Source organism: Pelodiscus sinensis, chromosome 1, assembly GCF_049634645.1.
Source record: "Pelodiscus sinensis isolate JC-2024 chromosome 1, ASM4963464v1, whole genome shotgun sequence".
NCBI lineage: Eukaryota > Metazoa > Chordata > Testudines > Trionychidae > Pelodiscus > Pelodiscus sinensis.
The window spans coordinates 299,784,153-299,808,323 of NC_134711.1; the positions used below are offsets into that span (position 1 = coordinate 299,784,153).

At 43.0% G+C, this 24,171-nt stretch overlaps 1 protein-coding gene across 3 annotated transcripts in view; it reads left to right on the plus strand.

Annotated features, from left to right (window-relative positions):
• FLT1 (fms related receptor tyrosine kinase 1) overlaps window positions 1-24,171 on the plus strand; it is a 161,897-nt gene that overhangs the window by 67,719 nt on the left and 70,007 nt on the right. For all 3 annotated transcript variants that reach the window (XR_012900723.1, XM_006138918.4, XM_075919213.1), the window contains one exon: window positions 19,055-19,169. Coding sequence is in view for 2 of the 3 variants with exons in the window: in XM_006138918.4 (XP_006138980.2) it covers window positions 19,055-19,169 (115 nt within the window). In the remaining variant the exon portion in view is untranslated. The remainder of the gene's footprint in view (window positions 1-19,054; window positions 19,170-24,171) is intronic.

Below are 24,171 nucleotides of genomic sequence, written 5' to 3' on the forward strand. Positions count from 1 at the left end.
CACTCACTTCAGCTATATGAGACTTCCAGCTGACATTGGAAGGGACAGTTGTGCAGAAAGGCTGGGATTCTGGATGCAGTTAGATCCCTTGTCTGTGGAGGGTCAAATATACATTTGGGTGAAGTATGCCAGCATTTCCATGTTTAATTTGGAAACTGCAGCACACAAAATTAAAGCTACATTTTTCAGACTTCAGATGTATAAAGTTATGTACTGAGCTCCAGAGTTTGGCATCTACATAAAATTGGTCTGATTTTCAAAGATGGTGACCACTGGCATCTCTCCTTGTGAAGTCAGTAATAGAAATGTAGCTGTGTGAGTCTGGTCTAGCTGAAACAATCCATTAAGATCAACATACTGTGCTGACTACAGTGAGAGACTCTGCCTCACACTAACCAAGAAATTAAGGTACCACCTGATAAGTATCTTATACAAGAAACAGAAAAGTCCTGTTTCTTGAGAAGTCAGTGAGAGCTGCAGGTGTTCCCCTTTTCTGAATTTAACTGCTTAACTTTAGGTTACTAAGTCTAAAAATGTTGCTTTTTTAGTGCCAACTTTGTGTAGTTAGCTCTGTCAGTGTTTATTTATATGCACAGATGTAAATGTTTGCACAATCTACTTGATAAACCCCACAATTATTTGTACTAGAGCAGTTACTAACAGGGCTGAGGGCCCTGTTTTGGTAGGTCATCAGCATATAATTTAAAAGCCTTCCATCAAAAGATCTTATAGTCTAAGCCCAATTTCTGCAAAGATTTCTGCATATGATTAACTTCATACAAAATGAGTAATGCCATTGAAATCATTGGAACTGCTCACAATGCATGAAGTTAAGCACATGCTTAAGTTTTTGCAGAATCAAGGTGATCACCTGAGCACCCAGTATTCAAGATATGGGCATGACATGGATTTATATAGAGAAGTGTTTGCTGTGGGACTCCCATTCAAGTCAACAGGAGACATGCCATTAATCTTTAGAAGCTAGTTTCTCAATATTAAACATCTGCTCAGAAGGACTGTTAGTCTGGGCAGAAGTTACTAAGGAAGGCCCAGTGGGCTACTGATATTGTTCAGTACAATCACTTGTTTCCTCAGCACTGATACAGTCGTATCCTTGGGGAGTTTCTGTCTCTGGACAGTCCCACATTGATCATGGACAGCTAAAGAGATACCCTCATCACATTTTGACTGAACTTTGATTGGTTTGACCCTTCTGAACTTGTAAACACACACAGCCCTGGAATGATTTAACTCCCTCTTCACAACCCTTCCATTATGTTTAGCCCCAAACAAACTGAATACCAAGAGAGTAACCTACGCCACTTCCCCAAAGAGCAACTCTGCAAACACAGCAACATTATTATGTTGAAGGAGTGTGGTTGCCTTGAAAGCTGATTAATATTTTGGAGGTATCTATAAAATATTAGGCACTGGGTAAATTGGGGTCTGATTCTCCTCTCTTTCACTGATTTTTACCATGGTTGTAGGCCCATAGAGAATAAATAAAGGAGTTAGGCCTCTGAGTAAAATTGTCATCCTTTATTTGGCCCCATTAAATGAAGTAAGGAGGCCAGAGTGGTGTAAAAGTGGTGTAAAAATATGTCCCAGATCAAAGACTTCTCTCACTTTCAGGAACTGAAACAGATAGCCCTAGGCTGTACTGAGAGAACCCCCCTCTTAAGTCCTAAGCACATGTTCTTTCTTCGGCCTGATCTACACTAGAGTGGGTAGGTCGGCTTAAGGTATGCCATCCAGCTACACAAAATGTGCATCTGGATTCAGCTTACTTTAAGCCAAGCCCCCACAGTGTTTACATTGCAGGAGGCCAACAGGATCACACCTTCCATCAGCTTCCCTTACTCCTCGCAGAATGAGGAGTACAAGATGCCAGCAGGGACCACCCTCAGACTACGTCTACATTGGCAAGATTTTGCGCAAATACTCTTTAACGCAAGAGTTTTTGCGTTAGAGTATTTGCACAAGAGAGTGTCTACACTGGCATGTGCTTTTGTGCAAGAGATGTGCTTTTTCACAAAAGCATCCGTGCCAGTGTGGACCCTCTCTTGCGCAAGAAAGCGCCGATGGCCATTTTAACCAAGAAATTCATGTTGCTTGTCTATACTGGCCACTTGCACAAGAACAGTTGCACAAGAGGGCTTATTCCTGAGTGGGAGCATCATAGTTCTTGCGCAAGAAGCACTGATTTCTTATATTAGAACGTCAGTGTTCTTGCACAAGAACTCGCGGCCAGTGTAGACAGGCAGCAAGTTTTTGCGCAAAAGCGGCCACTTTTGTGCAAAATCTTGCCAATGTAGACTCAGCCTCAGTGTTCTATTTGGGAATCTACACTTGACCCGCTAAATCGAACGCTAGAAGATTGACCTCCCAGGGGGGTTGATCTTCTCTGTAGTGTAGGAATGCCCCTGTGGCCTTTGGAAAAGTGCATTAATAAAGGATTGACAGTCTTGTGCCTACCCGTAGAAATAATGTACATAGGATTCCCAGGGTTTTCAATATTGTGGAGACTGTGAGCAAGAAAAGATAAGGCTCTTTGATAAAAAGAAAAAAGCTCAGGCGCAACAAATGAGGGCTGTATCTGTTTGCTAACAGATGTGATGATCTGGGTTAATGGATGGTAGAGGAGCACATCGATCCTACTCAGTTATTATGGCCATTTTAAAAGGTACTCTTTGTAACAAAGCAACCACAGAATTGAAGATATTCAGGGTATGTCTATACTTGCAGCCTATTTCGGAATAGGGCTGCAAATATAGGCATTCGGAATTGCAAATCAAGGCCGGGATTTAAATATCCAGTGCTTGATTTGCATCTTCCCGGCCGGGCGCTATTTTTGAAATTTACAAGCCTGGAATAACTGCCCGCGTCTACACGCGGCAGTGAAACGGGCGTTCGAAATAAAGCCCTATTTCGAACTACCTGTTATTCCTCCTGCAATGAGGTTTAACAGGTAGTTCGAAAAAGGGCTTTATTTCAAATGCCCGTTTCACTGCCGCGTGTAGATGCGGGCAGTTATTCCGGGCTTGTAAATTTCAAAAATGGCGCCTGGCTGGGAAGATGCAAATCAAGCACGGGATATTTAAATCCCAGGCTTGATTTGCAATTCCGAATGCCTATATTTGCAGCCCTATTCCAAAATAGGCTGCAAGTGTAGACATACCCTCAACTTTAAAATGCAGAGCAGAGCATCAGTGCTACAGACAAAACATAGATTAAGAACAAGATGGGTGAGGTTAGATGGAAATGGATCTGAACTAAAACCCTGAATCAGAACACCCAAAGAGTTGGGAGTCTTCAATCTCTGAATATGAATCCTAGCTGCATTTTGCAATGGCCCTTTTCTATATAATGATTTGACTGGAAATCTTCTTTCCAAAACATCCCATGAATGTGAGGGTGAGCCAACTTCTGCATTTTGAACTCATTTCCACAGACATGGCCCTCCTACACCATTGTGATGGGCACTTTCCAGAGATGAAGAGATGTGAACAGCTCAGAACCATGCACAAGCTTTGAGTTTGTCTGTAGAATGGTCTAGGTGCAGAAGACCTGATCCTGCCTTCATGGGAATAAGTGTCTAAACTCCCACCGACTTCAATGGGATTGGGAGCAGGCTCTGCATGAAGAGCCAGTCTAATTGCATGTGTACACTGTTTATGTCGGTATATTAATAAAGGATTGAAAGGCAGAATCATTAGGATGTGCTTGGATAGATTACTGGAGGAAACTAGATTTCAAACATCAGTGAGGTATGTAAAATTAACAAGTAAAGAACAAATGTTAATTGGACTTAATTAGAAATGTACTGAAGCACCTAAATTTAATTGTGGCTGGCTACAATCATGGATGCCACAGTGTCTGTGTTTTTTGTCCCCTGTGCCCCACCTTCTCTTTTCAGGAAGGGAAAACCGAGTCTTTAATGATGGTAAAAGTAGGTCAGATACCATTTAATCAACAGGTAGTTCAAGAACGCCTTTGTTTAATTTGACACATGGCCAAATCCTTAGCTGGTCTCATTTATTTATCAGCCAAGGATCTGACCATTGGAGCCTATGGTCTGATTCTCATTTACACAAAGGAGCCTTTACACTATTGAGGTAGCCTAAAGCAGAAGTAGAGTGGGTGTAAATATATTGCCCACCCATATTGAAATGCACCTTTACGTCAGCAGAGCTGTGTGAAAGGAATAAATGAGACTCCAGGCCTCTCTTCTTCACTCCTCTTTTTGAAAACGTGCACGCACACATGCGGTGGTGTGTCAGTTTGCACGTAACATGTGCAGAGAACAGAAATTCCCAATAAAGAATTTTAAATCAAGTAAACAAAATGAGAAAGAGCCTCTCAGATGAAATATTTTCAGCGTTGCTTCACACTGAACAAATGAGCAAATAAAGAGGTCATCCTATATTGTAGGCTTACATTGTGAGCCAAAAATTGATGTTCACTAATGAGCAGCTACTTCTCCTCTGTGGAAAGTACTAAAAAGTCCTTTATGTGCATCTTGCAAAATAACCCTTTCAAATATGTTACCTATAAAATGCCCTGAGAATAAGACCTGATGCGTTTGTCAAAAACAGATTTGCTTGTGTTTGCATATTGAGGCTTGGGATAGTTTGCTATTATCTGTCCTTGTTGTAGTGATACAGTAAATGTGGCAAATAATTATTTTGGATAAATCAACTGTGCATATTGTAAATGCTCTCAAAGGCTTCATTATGTGCCTTAAATGAACCAAAACTTGATTGTTCAGCAGTACTAGCTGAAATAGACTTAAAACAGCCCTTAATCATTGTTTCTCAAGTCAAATAAAAGAATGCTCAAGCACAGTATACAAAATGTTGCCAAGTTCCTTTTTAAAAAATTAGAGATGGATCAAACCAAGCTGGTTTATAACACAAGAAAACATAGCAATGTCCCAGACATCCTACAGGATTGTTTCTTGTGGGTTACAGTAATTAAAAAGATAAAAATGCATTTGGATAACGTGCAGATAATATTTCAAAAAGCTCAAGCAATTGAGAACACTGGAGCACATTGAAGAGGAGTCCCTGTGTTAGAGACAGGTGATGCATCTGGAAGGCACAGAATCTTTACAATGAGTGGGACTCCAGGGCTACGTCTACACTGGCCCCTTTTCCGAAGGGGCATGCTAATTTTCCAGGTTGTAATAGGGAAATCCGCGGGGGATTTAAATATCCCCCGCGGCATTTAAATAAAAATGTCCGCCGCTTTTTTCCGGCTTTTAGAAAAGCCGGAAAAGAGCGTCTACACTGGCCCCGATCCTCCGGAAAAAAGCCCTTTTCCGGAGGATCTCTTATTCTTACTTTGAAGAGATTTCCCTATTACGACCTGGAAAATTAGCATGCCCCTTTCGGAAAAGGGGCCAGTGTAGACGTAGCCCAGGAGTATGCACCACTCCTGTCCTGCTGACATCAATGGAAGCTTTTGCCATTTGCATAAATGGTTGCGGGATCAGACCGTGTATGTGCTTAAATAGAATTATGAATGCATTTATTCTTATATTTCATTATGCTATACTGCAACCCTGTCTCAAAATATAACGTTAACATACTTATTCCCTTCTTATATTCCTTGTACCTCTTCAGAAAGCAGTCTAATTTTATTCTGTGTCTGTCAGTATGTTTTCTGTCCTCTTGACTCTTGTCTTTCCTCTAATTAATTTTTTCCTTCTGCCCTCTAAATATCTCCCTCCGTTCAGTCTCATCCTCCTTTCTTGTGCCTCTCCTTGAGGCTGGCTTTCCCCTTCCTCCCACTTCCAGTGCCACAAATTGCTCAGAGTTGTCCCAAGTCCTTTACCCAGAACGTGGATCACCGAGCACGGCACGAGCAGCTACTTAGTGTAACATAAGAACATAAGAACGGCCATGCTGGGTCAGACCAATAGTCCATCCAGCCCAGTATCCTATCTGCTGACAGCAGCCAATGCCAGGTGCCTAGTGGGAGGGGACACAACAGGTAATCCTCATGTGATCCCTCTCCTGTCACCCACCTCCGGAGAAACTAGGGACACCATTCCTACCCATCCTGGCTAATAGCCATTGATGGACCTAATCTCCATGAATCTATCTAGCTCTTTTTTGAACTCTGTAAAAGTTCTAGTAACAGTGGCTCTTTGTCTCTGCTGCCCACTCAGCTGTTCACTGGTGAACGGAATTGACATTATCTGATCAGCAGGACAGAGAGGGAGACGTATTTCCAACCAAGACAACTGGAGCACTGGAGAGGAAGTCCAGTATCCTCCTTAAATCTTGAGTCGACATTGCCTTAGACAGCAGCTTTGTTTAATGATAATGATAGTTACCCACGGGTTACTTGGGTGAAGGTGAGACAACTGTGCCATGCCAAATAATCTGGAGAAATGTCATGTAGGAGGCAGAAGCTCTCCTCTTCCTGCACAACAAACTTGTTTCTATGTAGCAGCAGTTTTTGTTTGTTTGTTTTTTGGAGGATTTTTGTGTGTGTGTGTGAGAGTGGAGATTTAATAATAATCTGGGTGCTAGAAGACTGCAGGTGCAGGGTTCTGCAACAGGATCTAGGTGAGATCTTTTTATTGCAACCTTGACTGAGCAAAATATTCAGTTTGAACAGGGAAAATAGATCAGCGTAGCAGGCACTGAACAGCATCTGCCTATGTTCTTCTGGAAATCCTGTGTGTGGACAGTGCCACAAGGGATTTGAGAATTGGGAATGTAAGGGTATGTCTACACTACAAAGTTAGTTCGAACTAACGGATGTTAGTTCGAACTAACTTTCATAGGCGCTACACTAGCGCTCCGTTAGTTCGAATTTAATTCGACCTAACGGAGCGCTTAGTTCGAATTAGGTAATCCTCATTCCACGAGGATTAAGCCTAGTTCGAATTTACAAATTCGAATTAAGGGCTGTGTAGACCCTTAATTCGAACTAGTGGGAAGCTAGCCCTCCCCAGGTTTCCCTGGTGGCCACTCTGGCCAACACCAGGGAAACTCGTCTGCCCCCCTCCCGGCCCCGGACCCCTTAAAGGGGCACGGGCTGGCTATGGTGCCCGTGCCAGGTGCAAGCCTGCCAGCACCCAGCTAGCAGACCCAGGACCTGGCATGGCTCAAGCCACCCACCTGATGCCCCCCAGCCCTCCCCCTCTTCCCGGGACCAGGCTGGTGGCTCCCAGGAGTTTGCCCGGAACCGCAAGAGGCGGGCACCCACCTGGGCTAGTGCAGACATCATGGACCTCGTCCATGACCTCCGCACTAGGCACAGGAAAGTGGCTGTCTAGGACAGGAGAGCTGTCAGCCTGGCCACCCAGGAGCAGGTGTGCATGAAAATCAAGGGGGTCCAGTGAGACCCCCGACCCTGAGCCCTGAGCTTACAATGGCCGTCCTGGGTCAGACCAAAGGTCCATCTAGCCCAGTAGCCTGTCTGCCGACAGCGGCGAACCCTAGGGACCCTGGAGGGGATGGACCGAAGACAGTGACCATGATCCTGCCTTGAGGGCGGGGGGCTGGACTTGATGACCTCTCGAGGTCCCTTCCAGTCCTATTATTCTATGATTCTATGATTCTATGATTTGTCTCGTGCCATCCCTCTCCAGCCTTCCACAAACCTTGGGCAGGGACACCACTCCTACCCCCTGGCTAATAGCACTCCATGGACCCAACCTCCATGACTTGATCTTTAAACTCTGTTCTAGTTGTAGCCTTCACAGCCTCCTGCAGCAAGGAGTTCCACAGGTTGACTCTTTGCTTTGTGAAGAACAACTTTCTGTTACTAGTTTGAAGCCTGCTATCCATTCCTTTCCTTTGGTGTCCTCTAGTCCTTCTTTATGGGAACTAATGAAGAACTTTTCTGTATGCACCCTCTCCACCCAACTCATGCTTTTAGAGACCTCTATCCTGTCCCCCCTCCGTCTCCTCTTTTCTAAGCTGAGAAGTCCAGTCTCTTTAGCCTCTCTTCATATGGGACCTGTTCCCAACCCCTGACCATTGTAGTTGCCCTCCCCTCTCCCACCCTCTCTCTTCCCCTCTCCCACCTCCTTTTCCCAGTCTCCCCCAGTTTTGTTCAATAAAGACAGATTCCATTTTTGAAAACAATTGTCCTTTATTTTGTACATCAAGAAAAGGGGCTAGGGAAGGGTAAGGGGAAGGAGGTGAGGGAGGAATGGGGCATGAGCCCTCGATGGGGAGGACTGGTCTGGCTCTGCAGGCTTCTGGGGGTGGAAGCTCTCCTGCAGCCCCCCAATTGCCCCCTCTTCCCAGATGGCAGCCTGCGGCAAATGCAGCCGGGCTGATGGCCGAGTGCTGTGATGTGCCCAGGCACTCCAAGCCAGGACTGGTTTTCAAGCGGGGCACCCCTGAGAACTGTCTGTCCAGGGTGGGGGTTGGGACCCTTTAAGCGCAGCCCTCGGCTAGCCTGAGACAGCATCTCCATGCTCTAAGTCCTCCTCTGATGCCCTGCCGGCACTGCTTCTGGCCATCCTTAACCTCAGTTCAGGGTCCACTCTGTGTGGACATGCTAGTTCGAATTAGCAAAACGCTAATTCGAACTAGTTTTTTAGTCTAGATCCGTTAGTTCGAATTAGCTTAGTTCGAATTAACTAATTCGAACTAAGTTAGTTCAAATTAACGTTGTAGTGTAGACGTACCCTAAGAGAGTCAGATTGCACAATTTGCTCTTATTACCTTTATGGTCCTTCCTTTTAGTCCCTTCTCAGAAAAGTCCCAGTCCCCAAGAGTGTCCTTTTTCCTCCACTAAATAAAACATTACACCCACTCTCTGTAGCAACAGTAAGGAAAGATGTTCTAGCTGTTAGTTCTATTTTGCTTTCAGAAATATATCTGTAGCTCCAGCCAGCGCTCTTCATTGATGGGATAGGTAGGGGAATTGGACCTTTCTCAGAGTCAGAGAGGGAAAGTGAGTGGCTGAGTCATGGTTACTGTGCAGGAGATCTGAGTGATTAGAATCTAGCAGAGGGAGGAAAGGAGGTGGAGGATCAGGAAGGAAGGAAGGAAGGATTGGCTGAAACAAAATCTTATTCTGAGTCTGCAAGAACTACTGAGCAGTGTGCAGCAGGAAGCAGAGTGCCAAGAAGCAAAATGCAATTAGCCAATTACAGAAACCAAGGTAAAATAATCCCATTTCACCTTCATGGCCAGACAAATTGATGCATGTTTGCTTTCAAGCACTGTTGCTTTTGTGGTGGAACACTCGTCTCACCAGCTGCAAAGCAATTGGAAGAGTACTCATTCTTTCAGAATCATTTGTCAAGTCATCCACATGATCTACTGTTGTAGGACACTTAATTATATAGATTAATGTCTCTTTCATGGACACAATAGCTGGGGGGGAGGGGAAGTCGGGTGACTAAGTGGTTGGTGATGGTCATGAGAAAGAACAGGGACGATTTAATTGAGGTGGGAATGTCATTCCTGGCTTCTGACACAATCTGATTCTGGGACCCCAGACAAATTTCCTGGGCCTTCTGGGAGCTCTGAGGATGATAAAGTTTTGTTTGGAAAATTCAAAACAGTCTTCAGTAGCTGCCCCAAAAAGTTCAGGACAAGTTGTAGCACTTGAAACTGTGACCATGAAAAGAGAAGAGACTGAACAGTCCATATGGAAGTGTCCTATACCTAGGAAAGACGGATGTCCTGGCTCCTGTAATACCCAGCCAGCTTTTCCCTCAATCGCTGGCCACATGTCAGTAAATGCTTTCATCATGCTTTCTGTCACTTGTTTTTTCATGTACAGAGGAAGTAACAAGGAGAAAGAAAGCAGAGTGAAAGCGTGGAACTGGGACAGCTGAATGATCACAAGGGACATACACTGTTTCCCCACTACCACCCACCTGCGCAGAGAGCTTAAAAAGAAACTTTTTCTTCACCCTCCCCACTTTAGCACTCCACACGAACGGCAGGGCTCAAGGGAGTACTGACTGAGAAGTTTCTTGCTCTTCTGCTGCTCACGAAGGCATAACTTTTCAACATGACTTCTAGGGTCTTTGGCCACAGGATCATGTGGTGGGAGCAGAGGTGGCCCTAGACTAGCTGCCAGCAACTGGCGCCCTAGGCAAACCATGCAATCAGCGCCCCCACCTCCAAACCCCTCAATGATATTGCGCCACCATTTGGCGCCCCATTTAACTTGGCGCCCTAGGCGACCACCTAGTTCGCCTATGTGGACCTGGGTGGGAGGAGAAGTGGCTTGAACTTTACCAAGAACTGTTGGTAAAGACCAGCATTTTTTGCCATCTGCAAGGTGGTGGGGGTCAAATCCAACATGTGCTTGTGATGGGCTTTCTGTGGGCAGGCATTGACATCACAAATGACTGCAGCAGGTGGCCTTGACTATTACTTGTGACAGTCACAGGAACGGCACCAAGGACCCGCAAGAGTGAAGAATATTTGTCATGGTCCTGCCAGGTCAGATCTGAGGCTCAGTGAGGGGAAGCTTAGATTGTTACTGCTCGGGCTATATATGTCACTGTAAATAAATGGAGGATCTCATTTCCCAGGATTTTCAGTCTGACCCTCTTTCCTAAGCACTAAAATACAAAGACCCTTTTTAAAGGAGAAACAGTTTGTAAAAATGTAGCCCTGTCCTAACACTTACTGAAAATGTGCTCCAAGCAGACTGATATCTATTTATTCCTTTAATATGGTAGGCTGGCCATCCAGGGTGAAATCAATGGGAGTGTTGCCATTGAATTCTATACTGCCAGGATTTCACCCTACTGCTGATTATTTTTGACATAGCATCCGCAGTAGCAAAGGAACATTTATTCCATGGCTCTTCAACAGGGAAACACATTATAACACTGCAGCCAATCATATTCAAGCACATTGGCAGCGTACCAGCATATATTCTTCCCCACCCCCACAGAACGCTTTACAACATCTACTTGCTTTTTACTATTCTTATGCGCCTTTGTTTTCTGACTGAAAATGATTCAATATTCCTAACAATGTGTGATTACTATTGCCCTGTGCTATAGATTATACAACAGCACAGGTGGCTTTTGCTGTACAACCACAGTGTGCAGATAAACCTGGGCTCATGCAACTTGTGTTTTTAGTAACCAAAAGAGAAACAAAGTTGCCCTATGTTCTTCACCATTCAAGGGCTTTGGTTTTCCAGATCCTCTATCTTTAAGTGAGGGTTGTCATGATCATCACATCTTGAGTGATGCATATCACTTCATCTCTTGACAGTAAGTTTGCCCAAACTCTGATGAAGATAATTCTTTAATATAAACATGGTAGACACTGATAGAGGCAATATAGTTTGTTTTATTTTTTAAGTAGTGTTAAAAGCTATTGACCCCAATTGCTGTGTAGCTTTCGGTTGTTCTAAGTGCTTGTGCTTTCTCCCAATTCAGTCTCATCACTCCAGCTTCTAAGAAGTAGTCATTTATTGACAGTTCTGCCTAAAACCATCAAAACTCAGTTAATAAATGAGAGAGAATAAGATGAAAATATGGAAAAGATATCAGTTGTTTTTAATATTTCAGTATTTATTTACTGCACCTATGGATTTACTGAGTCTGGAAGACTTTTTGAGGACTGCATGAGATTTTAAGTCTAGAACAGTTTTAGTAGGTTATCAGGATTTCATTGGTAGATTTGGGGTTGAGTAATTCAAATGATGTGAGTACATAAGTTGCCACCCTCTTAATACAATATAGGGCACAGCTACACAGCAGGGCTAAACTCGAAACAAGCTACTTAAATTGAGCTACGCTAACTGTATAGCATTAATTCAAAATAGCTTATTTTGACTCTTGGCGCAGTCTACGCAGCAGTTATTTTGAGATAGAGCACTCTTCCCCCGACTTCCCTTACTCCTCATACAATGAGGGTTATAGGAGTCAGACTAAGCAGTCCTCCAGATTGACACCATTTTGACATTGTGTCGAAATAACTCTTGTGTGTAGACACAGACTATATTATTTTGGATTAATGTCAGTTATTCTGAAATAACACTGCTGTGTAGATAGACAAAACCATAGAGATCTTATGTTGGTAGCCATCACTGTATTGAGCTGCAAATTTCAGATCTTGTTCCAATTTGGGGGCATGTGCTAGGTTCCAGAGCTTTGGTTCAGCTCAAAATTCAGGAAAACAAGAAGTTCTGTATACCCTGAGAATGACTAGAAAAACCCTGTGCCTAAGCCCTCACAAATCAATGTAAACCACCAATACAGGCAGTCCCCGGGTTACGTACAAGATAGGGACTGTAGGTTTGTTCTCAAGTTGAATTTGTATATAAGTCGGAACTGGTACATATTGTAGGGGAAACTCTAGCCAAACATTTCTCCAGAGCTCAGTTTTATTCTCCCACACCTCACTTCCCTCAGTCCTTTATTCTCAAGCTGAGGTGTCTGCTGAGAAAAGCCGCTCCGCATCTCCCTGGTCTGCTGGGGGGGGAGGGGCGATAGCTTCGCGTCTCCCTGGTCTGCTGGGGGGAAGCAGCTAGTGTGGGGTTGCCTCACCCCGTTTGTAAGTAGGGATCCGATGTAAGTCGGATCCATGTAACCCGGGGACTGCCTGTACTGGTAACATTACTATTTTTTATTTTAATACTGGTGTTTATACTTATTAGATGCTAGAATGAAAGTGGGTTGCTTTTGACTTTGGTGGAATAAGCGAAGATGACATGTAGTACACTCTCACCCTGGAAACTTTTCCCCATCCATAGTTATAAATATACCACACTATTGTGCTTGGCATAGTGTATGCAAATAGAGGTAAGAGTTCTGAAACTCATTCGGAAAAGGAGAGGGCTGTGTGGAGTAGAGAGAGGACAGTGTGAAGCTAAGGTTGATAACAGTGGCCTTGTCCAGAATAGGCCATGGGAGTTTTCTTATCTTGCTTTAGCAGGAGGTTCTGTGAGCTTCCTGTGCGAAATCAGGAGCATATGCTGCTTTCCTCTTGTTGTTTGGCTTCCTCCTCTACATAAGACGGTTCCCAGCACTGTGATTATCTTTGCATCTTCAAACATGGCACACTCTACTTCCTTAAGAGCTTGATGTATTCTTAAGAGTCAGGCTCACTCCCCTCCCCCGAATTACTTCTGAAGTGCTGGTGTGTGTCCAAATCCACAGATGGCATTTAAAGTTGGCCTTCTCAGTCCAGAAAATGCCCCCAACCAACCATACAAAACCCCTCACAAGAGCGTAAATTCATAAAAGTTAAAACCAGGGCATTAAGTTTGCCCATAGTCTCAAGTCCTTCCTTTAAAAGGCAAGGAGGTTTTTTTATGTTCGGACTGTAACTACGATGCATGCGCTATGAGCTTCCTGAGAATCCGGACTGTCAGATTAACAGCTCTGACCCCTCGTTCCCCCTTCAGCATTTTCCTCTGGAAATCCAAAATAGAATTAATGGCTTCTGGTTTTACAAATGAATAGCCTATTTCTCAAGCACTTGACACAACAGGGCTAAAGCGTGTGTGCTTGTTTTCACATACGCATGCACGCATGCACACATCTTAATTAGGGGAAGAGAAAACGTAATTAAAAAAAAAGTTTACCAGGTCTTGTGGCTCAGGCATTGGCCTGGGGTTCAGGTGCTCGGGATTCAGTTCCAGCTCAGCCAGACTTCTTTTGTGATCAAGGCAAGTTCCATGGGATGAAATTCTGTCCCCCTTGATACCAATGGGATTTTTGCCCCTGACTTCAATGGGAGGTGGGATTTCATCATTTAAAGTCTCTGTGCCTCAGTTCCCCATTTGTAAAGTGGAGGGATAAGATTTCCTTTCTGCCACCTTTTGTCAGTCTTGCTTTCGCTGGAAGCTGTTTGGGGCCTGGACTGTCTCTTTGTTTTTGTATGGTGCCTAGCGCCCTGATCCCTCCAGGCACGGAGAAAGGATAGGATTCCCCACCTTTGGCTCCCCATGAATCTCATTACCACATAGTGTGGCACTGGGGTTTGATTGTGCCCTGATACATTCACATATCTACATGCATGTATATAGAACCAGCACAAAGGGGTATGAAAGGATCTGTGCGAAGGCAGGTGTAAGAGCTGGAATGACTGATGACATTATTTACAAGCATGCTGGTAAGCTCTGACTTGTTTGTGATTTGCTGTGTGTGTTGTGTGCTTTCATTGGTCTGGCTCCAATTCTGAGATAAACCTTCCTGGAAGTTTAAGGAAACTAAACGCAGCTCAGCTGCAAGTATTTCAGGAGTTTGCTTACTTCCAGAGAAGTCCAGGTAAAAAATAATCATTCAGTCTCTGAGACCCAAAGATTTGTGGGATTTCCCCAGGGAAATACACATTTTTGGTTATAAATAGGAGTGACTCACCTATTTTAAATAGCAAACAATTTGAAGAGATTGGCAAACAACAAAAACACAAACAAAGATGTGTAGAGGAAGCTATATGAGGAGCCCCACAGTGAAACATCAATTGAAATAATTAGAAGATGATTGTGATTTTTCAGGCCAGTCCAGAATGGAATTGTATACCTCCAGTCTTATTTGTGCCTTTCCAAAGATCAGTACATAAACTTGGCTCAATGCTTATATTTAAATCCAATTTTTCCTTTTCGTTACAAGATACCTGCCATTATGAACCAAAGAAGGAGACATGATTTTAATTACAGATATTACATTAATTTCTCTCCTTAACTTATTGCACAGCTCTAACAAATTTTACTGGGTTAAACAATGGTACCAGTTGGAAATAACCTGGGGTGAGGTAGAATAGGCACTGAACTGGCTAACAAAGTTAGGACACTAAAAGTTCATTTATATTGATATTAAAATTAGAAGAAGTCACACAAAGTGTGGCTAACTGGTGCTAATTAATTTGATTTTCCATTATAATTGTATTACTATTATAGTCAGCAGTGTAAACATAATATAACATCTGAAGTCAATAAAAGCTACTTATGCGTATCCCCAGGCCAATGTATTACTTATGTTGGTATTATTGGTATTATTATTATTTATTGGCATTATACAGATATATAACAGAGATAGTCACTTGTCCCAGAGTTTATAGTCTGATCATGCATACTCCCCTATAAATCATTCTCTTAGGCCTGGTCTACAGTAGGACTTTAGTCTATAATTAGCCCCCCAAAGTTGATTTTCTAAGCGATACTTCCACACTACCACGCTCATTATTCCAGAATAAGGGGCTGTGGAATTCAAACTCTGTAGTCCTGCTTTTCATGAGGAGTAATACTATTCCCGAACTTGTAAGTCCAAAATAACGTTAGTGTAGATGCTCCAGTGCTGCCAATTTGAACTAATTGGCCTCCGGGACGCTCCCACAGCTCCCCAGAGTGCTTCCTGGGGCTCTGAGTCCAAGGCAAGCTCCATTAATGTGGACATACTACCTTGGACTACATTCAATTCTTCCCTATAGTGAGGACACGGAACTATGAATTTGTAAAATCAGGTTCCCAGAAGTTGAACTTAGTAAATCTGAAATAATCTCCTAGTGTAGACACAGCCTAAGGGGTTTACGTGATCATTGGCATTGCAGTTGCACCACCTAATTCTCATTGTGAAGCCATTTCAATCTAAACCTTCTCACCTTCCCTTGCCAAATTATGTTTTTCAACAAGTACTTTTATCACAAAGAGGCCAGACTTTCAACACTGCAGCAAAAAAGCCATCAATGTATTCAGTGAAGTAAGACTACAATTTCACCCGCTTCGAAGGGCAAAAGATAAAACCTAGGGGACAAGAAAAACAGTTGAACTGAGATCCTGGATACCTCACTTGACAATGAGAAGATCCCTCCCCTACCCCAATGGCAAGAGACTAGATGAATATTCATTTGTATACATAGAGGCTTGAGGTCACTATGTCCTGCAAGCCACAGCAATAGCCAAGCATTATTGGCCCCATCTATGTTACAGTTCTCTCTGTGTTAGTTTCCTGTTTTTCAAGCAGGCTGTTAAAAACACTTTTGGCTGAAAAGTGGTGCAGCCAAAGCGGACAGGGATTACCTTTATATGAACCTTTTTAAAGCCTATTTTTTGTCCTTGCGTGCTTTTGAATGAGATGACAAAACTGTCTTTGAAGTTATATCCCATCCACTCCACCCAGCACAAGGGTGCTCCTGGAAACTGACTTTTGAAACAGCATATGAAAACCAAGAGAGAAATTGTTGGTTAGGTAGGGCAGGACTCGTGATGGGGCATAGATGTTGCAATACTGAGTATCAAAGCACCTAACTTCTTAGTGCCTAGAAAATCACAGGAACAGCAACTGCTATTCACAAAGTCAAGTTAGACACCTCGGCTCCCTGTACAATGAAGGATGGAGGGAGACAGGTGCCCACTTGGGCGATGTGTAAGGGGAACACGAGGGATCGTGTGCTCCCAGTGATGGGTGGGAGGGCGGGGGACAAGCAGGCAGCAGCAGGGGAAGTGAAGCAAGTCAGAAGCAGTTTGCTTTGCTGTCCTGGCATGCCGCTCCAGGAGTCATGCAGCTGGGGGAGCAACGTGAGCTAGAGCCGCCTTGCTCTGCTTCCCCTGCTACTGCCGGTGAGTGTGGTGAAGGGGGAAGAGTCAGACCCCTGCTGCAGGCGCCAGGCCGCCTCGGTTGGGAGAAGAGGAAGGTGGGGGAGGGGAAAGGATGGAGACGAGGCGAGAAGAGGACAGAACAAGGGTGGAGAGGGGCAGAGCAGGGGTGGGAGAAAGAGGGACTAAGAGTGGAGGGATCTGCCCTGTCGCCTGTGTCTACACTACACAGTTTTTAGCGACATGGCTGTCCTGCTAAAAGTCTGTCAGAGTAAACACTGTCAGCACTTTTGCCAAAAAAATGCTCCCCCCACCTCATGAGCAAGGTTCGCACTGTCGACAGGAGAGTGCTTCTGCCGACAACAAGCTGGTCACACTGCCGTTTGTCGCAGCACAATGTCTGTGGGGGCTTTTTAAGCACCTGTGAAAGACAAAAGTTTTGTTGTTCAATTGGCTGTACGGATAAAGCCTTGGACTGTGATCCACAAAGCTAGCCTGCTAGGAGTGAGCTGCCCAAGCTAGCCAATGGGAAATGTTGACCAGAGGCACATGTACTAAGCCGGTCCTCTCTCTGAGATAGGAGTCAAAGTGCAAGTCTACACAAGAGCGCTTCCGTTGGTGTAGTTAATTCATCCTCCTGAGGCAATAGCTATGTTGACAGAAGAAGCTCTCCCACCAATACATGTGGAGGGTGAAATTAGTTAGCTTTGTTGCTCGGGGCATGGATTTTTCACACCCCTGAATGATGTAGTTATATTGATATCGATCTGCAGCACAGATCAGCTAGCTCTGCTAGCGAACTGTGATCAGGATTCAGCCCCCCTACAGCAGGTGGCTTAGGAGCCTCAGTCACTTCTTGCAGGAATTATTTCTCTGCCTGCCTTGCTCCGCACACAATGATTGGAGGAGGAAATGGCACCCACCTTGTAACTGTTACCTGCTGGCATGGGAGACCCAGGTTTAGTTCCTCTGTCTCTGTCATGGGGGCAAAAGGCTTTGGGGGTCTTTAGAATGGTGCGCTAATCACTAGGTTTAATTATATGGTTTAACCCAGTGTTTCTCAACCTTTTTTTATAAAGTTCCCCTTTTATAAACATAAATTATAAGTATCCCCAGTACCTACAGTTTTCAGACATACCATTTTTTTTCTACCATTGCAACACATTTGTTTAAACAACTTAATCATAGCCGGGTGGGCAATGAAATTTTTGGGTGTAAAAAGTACAAAAATAATAAAGTGCTGTAAAACTTAAAACAAAAATTCAGTTGTCTCCAAATGTCAGTTGTGTTGATGTATCCCCCCAGACTTCTCTTGAGTACCCCTAAGGGTACTTGTACCACTGGTTGAGAAATGCTGATTTAAACCATCTACAGTGGTATTAAAGCAATGAAGAAACCAAGAAAACTGTAGAGTTGTTTGATTCTTTGATCAGTTTAGCAGTAGCTGTCAGTGCACTGCCAAATGCTTTTAACAGTGATTTCTCCAAACAGTGTGATATGCATATGAAACCAATTTGCTGATGAGCATTAAATGTGTTATATTTAAAAACTTTGATGTGTTTGAAGAACTATCAAACTTGAAAGAACTTTCGCAAAAAGAAGCAAGCTATTCCATCCAAACTGCCTGGGATTGAGTGTGATAGTTAAAAATATAATTAGATGCCTTGAGAAAACACTTGAGATGGACAGAAAGTAACAGGCATTCCAAAGTGTTTTTTTCCATATGTATCAAATTAAGGTTTTAAAAACAACTTACTTTCATCATGACCACATCTTAATGTTCTGATTAAAAGCTAATTTGTAGTATAAGAGAAGTATATTTTATCTTGAGATTTCCATTAATTAATGTATTTTGATTTTTATTTATCTTTATAAAATGTTTGAACCCTGTGGCAGGTTGATATAACTTTTTATTTTGTGAATTTGTATGATTATTTGGTTATTTTATTGCTCATCTTGCAAACAGAAAGTCATAGCAGTAGATATTCTGTAAATTTGTAAATTGAAAGATAACACATGGAAGATAATCTGTTGAAACAAAGAAAATGTAGAGCTTGTGACATAATTTGTATAATAACCAAAAGAATTTGCACATAAAGAAATTGCACCAGAATAATTTTTTTATCTCAGAAGTTTTTTTTATATTCTTCAGCATTTTGTCTTAAAATCATATAAGTAATAATTAAAGCTAAGGCTGAATCATAGCAGTGGGCTTCAAATGTTGGATCACTGGAATCAGAATACTTAGCCCAAATAGTCCCAAATTTTGATTCAGTTCAGATTCTGGTCCATCTGTGAATTTCACATCTGAATCCCTCCTCTACAGCAGATCAGACAAGAACAAAGAGTTCCAAGAACCCTCCTCCCCCACTCTTTGGGGAAATGTGGATCTGGATCTGAACTTCAACCTCCAGCCCATGTTTGATAATGAGATTAAAAAGCATAGATGTAATTGGCCATAGTATCAGAGCCCTTCTCTTAGGAGCAGCAGGTGCTTAGGACAGCTACTTATTCTTCTGAATCAGATGTTCATTCCACACTCATTTTCTCCTGTCATTAGGTATGATGTTTGCTCTAACACCGAGGGACCTTTCATCTTGAAAAGTGGCAGCAGCACGGGAAACAGAATTCAGAGCATCACTCAACACATGGCAATGCTAGAGGGGAAGAATAAGGTATGATTGGGAGAATCAAAAATTCCACCACTATGCTAAGGCGCTATCTGGGAATCATTGAGCTAAAATGGAAGAACTAAATTACATGATATTGTAAATGTTTTAAATTAGAAGGACTATGTGCATGCATATCACACACACACACACACACACACACACACACACACCCTCACGCACACACACACGCACACACACACACACACACTGAGTTTGGATTTTATTTACAAATGCAGGGCCTGATGCTGCAAAAGGTTACATACTTCTGTGCATTGCCTTATTAAAGGCTTTGGGACTATGCATGAGAATAACTGTGGGTATGGAAAACTCGCCTTACAGGGAGATACTTAAAGGATTAAATGCTTTTTTTAAAATTTATAGCTGAGTCATTTGAGAGATATCTTGAGATGCTGGTGGGATGGATGTTTAATCTAACAGTCAAAAGCATAACATAATCCAATAGGTGGAAGCTGAAGCTAGACAAATTCAAATGGGAAGTAAAGCTCAAATTTTTAAGATGGGGGTAATTAATCATTGGAACAGCTTACTGAGGGATGTGGAGGATTCACCCTCATTTGAAGTCTAAATAGAGACTGTATTTATTTCTAAAAATGCTCTATTCAGCCACAAGTTATTGAGCTACATGCAGGAATCACTCAGTGAGGTTCTGTATTATGCAGGAGATGAGGCCTATGATCACAATGGTCCATTTTGTCCTTAACATCTATTAACATAGGGTATGTCTACACATGCACCCTCTTTCAAGAGAGGGATGCAAATGAAGACATTTGAAATTGCAAATGAAGCCGGGATTTAAATATCCCGCACTTCATTTGCATATTCACGTTATGGCACTATTTCGAAATAGCGCTATTTCAAAATAACAGACGCTGTTAAGATGCGGTTATTTTGAGAGAAAACCCTTCTCTTGAAATAACCCTTATTCCTTATATAATGAGGTTTACCAGTTATTTCAAGAGAAAGGTTTTCTCTCGAAATAACCATGTCTTAACAGCCATAACACGAAATAGCTGCATAACGTGAATATGCAAATGAAGTGCGGAATATTTAAATCCCGGCTTCATTTGCAGTTTCGAATGTCTTCATTTGCATCCCTCTCTCGAAAGAGGGTGCAAGTGTAGACATACCCATAGTTTGCCACTAGAAACGCTAAGCGCTGAATCTGGTCTTACTGTCTAGCTTGACTTGTGGCAACAATGTTACCTCATATCACAAAGAAGTAAAATCTTGCTCCAGTGCCTTTTGTGACCAGCAATTCCAAAGGGCTTCATAAAATTTCAGTTGACATAGACAGGGGCCCTTCTTCTCAGTTACAGTAAGGCTACATCTACACTGTGGTGTAAATTCCTTAGCAACGGGTCTTGGAGCCTGGGTCTGTGGACTCAGCTTGTGCTACCAGTCAAACTAAAAATAGGAGAGTGCATGTTATGCTTCCACCTATCCTTGGCTTCAGTGCCTGAGCTGCAGCTGGAGTCCAAATGCCTTGATTCCAAATGCCTATGCAACCATTTTTAGCGCTCTGGAATGAGCCCATGAGCCCAAGCCTGAAGAGCTAGGCTGGGAGACTTGCCACCGTGGGTTTTAGAATATAGTGTAGACATACCGTTAGTCCTCTTTGATCTGCTACGGTGGTACAAAAGGTCCTTAACACTGGGCAAATTACAGCTACATCCATTTTAAGATACTTTTATGCTGTCAGAGCAATTTAACGATCTTACTGTTACTGAGAATTAGGCCTTCCACCATGACTGTATTATTTATAGGGTGTTCAGGGTACTGTCCATGTAAAAATGGTTGCTGGCCTGCAGGGGCTTTTAGTCCAGTTCATTCAGGCACCATGCAAACGATTAAGAATCAAGGCAATGATGGGAGAGCTTGGAAGATTGTATGAAAAACATCATTTAAGGAGGGTTTAGAAAGGGGAAAAGGAAGTCATTTAGGGCACCGGAAGAGGGAAGCTCCAGCGGATACATGATGAACAAAAGACGGTGAGAACCCAATTATATTTTATATTCCAGCAGGCATCTAGCTATTCTGAAAGTGGAGTCCTACATGGCCACAGCACACTGAATCAGCTGTGCGCTAGCCAGACCTAATCTGTGTGTGTGTGTGTGTGTGTGTGTGTGTGTGTGTGTGTGTGTTGTGCTTTTTGGAGACAGTGGAAGAGGAGGGCTGAAATGCCACGCCAACTTCCAGCTCACGGCAAATAAGTTCCTCTCTGGAGGGAGATGCTAATAATGGGTCCTCGATGTGGGATTGCAAAGTCTGTTTGAAGTCTTTGGCAGTAAGCCATTTTTTAAGCATGCCCAGAAATGCATCTGAAATGATGGTTCCTGTGTATATGCATTACTGAAAGTTTTACAATGAAGCACGGTTGTTCTCCTTATCTAGTTAATATACTATTAATCCTAGAAAGGACTGCACGGTGTTGCTTTGTGGCCACGTGCCTTCACTAAAATAATAGTGTTTAGAAGTCACCAGAATTAACTAGTTACTGCCAAACTTTTTCATTTGTTTAAGATATAACACTGATAGCAACAAAGGGAACTGAGATTTTTATGAGTCATCTCAAGTTCAAACCATCTCTGCTTGAAATGTGCTGGTTAGCTCCAGGCATCTGCTGTGCTAGGTCAATGTGAGTTCTCTTTGCTTTTCCCAGGCCCTTGAGCAGTGCTTGGCTGAGGACAGATAGCTCTTCCAAATGGAAAGTGCTCTCTGGCTCTTGGCATAGTTTCTTGCCAAGCCTTCCATTGCCTGATTTCCACATGTGTGGCTGACAGAGCAGTAGACATTTATATTGCCACGAGAGGTTGTGGCTTTGCTGTCTTGGCAGTCAAAGTGTGTATCTTAGGATCACTGACATATCATGTTTCATTCATTGTGTCCCAAAGCAAAGTCAAAGTTGAGGCAGTTGAGATAAAACCTTCCTGGTTGGGAAGAATGTTGACCCCATTCACAGAATTAAGAGGACTAGAGGCAACATTTTGTCACAATGTCAGCTGTTACTTCTGTAATCAGAACTGAATCTCCAGTCTACTCCAACTTCCAAGCATAGATGGCAGTGCAAAAAGAAAGCATGATGCTCAGTGTGAGAAAAGACAGCACTTAAAGGGCTAGCTGGAAATGATGGAGCAAGAAAGAAAGAGCTGAGAGGTAAGCCCGGGTAGAGCTGGGCACTTACAGCTTATGTGAAATGAAACTGGTGAAGAGACTGAGGAAAGGGACCCCAGACATGGCTAGAGCAACTTGAAAGTAGAGTTATTTTGGAGAGTGGAAAACCGAGAAGTGGGGTGCCAAAGAGAAGGCATTCACATTGTTTAAGAAAGAGATGAATAAGGCATATTTAAAGTTTGCTTTTGGTAATCAAGTGTTTTGGTCTTTCCTAAGGAAGAGTTGCCAATTCTGTCCACATTGCATGTGAAGCATTAGAGCCTTAAGTGATAGCTCTCATTGGTTTGGTTTTTTGAGTCAGTGAGTTGGTTTGTTGTCTGCATGCAACTATAAATGCAACCTCTAGTTTATTATTAAGTTTAACATCCCCCAAAAACTCTTTTGAGTTTGTATGGATAAAACACAGGAAGGGTGTGCTATCTTATTCATCTAGTGATACAGAAAACCATGGTCATGACAGTGTTTTCGGAACATTTCCGCTGAAACCTCTCTAGACAGACACTGAGAAACTTGAATGGTATAAAGGAATAAGTTAATGATGTAAGCAAATCATCAAATAACTGTTCAAGTGATTCTTTTCCCTCACCCAAAGTTTTCATTCTCATGTTGGACTTTTCCATTGATTTTCTACAGTGTAATAACTCACACTATTTTTAGATTCGTCATATAAATTGAGCCATTCAGTTCTTAAGAAGCATCACTTATGAGTGCTTACAGCTAAATTTAGGGCTATATTTCATGCAATGCTAATATGGGTTATGATCCTTAACTGGAACAACTCATTGCCAAAGCAATCTGAGGGTGACCTGCAATAAAAATAAAGTAAAAACAAATAAAGAAAAATAAACTAAGAAATGGTGCATTAATCTATACCTGTGTGCATGTATACATGTGTGTACGTATGCATGTGTGCGCACATGTGTGATGATAGGAAATGCTTGTAGTAAAGCATATTATTAAAGTTGCCTGACACTTCCCAATGTAAGTATAAGTCTGCATGTAAATATAAATGCAACCTCAGTTGTCTCTACCTGCCAAAATTCAACTTTAACTTTTTCATGCCATGTGTTTGCCTTGGCATGAATTTGTTTTTGAATACATCTGCCAAAATAGTTCAGCTGTTTCCAGAAATGAGGCTAGGAAAAATACATTGTTTTGCCCATGTTAAATAATCCTGGCAGTCTCTTCTTTCAAAGTCTCTGACGCCCTCATGCTTGGGGCAGGGACTTGAAACATGGCAGATATGGAGGCTTTCTTCTGAGGGCTGTGCGTTTTGGTTTTCCCATGAAAATCTGCCTGAATGTGGCTAAGTTATAAGCCTTTTATTTAAAAAAGCAGTTTGCACATGCACAGTGGGTTCTAGCAGCTAAATTCCCCAAAGACTCCATATGCATAAGGCATGGTGTAGGCTGTGCTGGAGCTAGGCACTCCACTGGGGCCAGGCAGTGTGAAGGAGAAAGCTGCCTGATTCAAATGCAAAGGGGACAAGGCACTGGGGGGGTTAGGGCAGAAACTGGGGTTGAAGGGTGGTGGACAGAGAAGAGGGAAGCTGGGACTGAAAGTTGGGCAGGGAGAGGAAATTGGGACTGTGAACTGGAGCAGAAACTATGACTGAGCCAGTGGGGTGGGAGGAAGGAGATAAGAAAGGAGGAGATAGACCTGTCTGATGGAGAGCCAGGGTATGTGGGAAAAACTTGGACTGGCTGGGCAAAGAGATTGGGACAAGGCCCCGGGTGGTGATGGAGAGGGACATTGAAATTGGGCAAGGAGCTTGGAGAGGAAAATTTGGACTGGGAGCTAGTGGGCTGTAAAT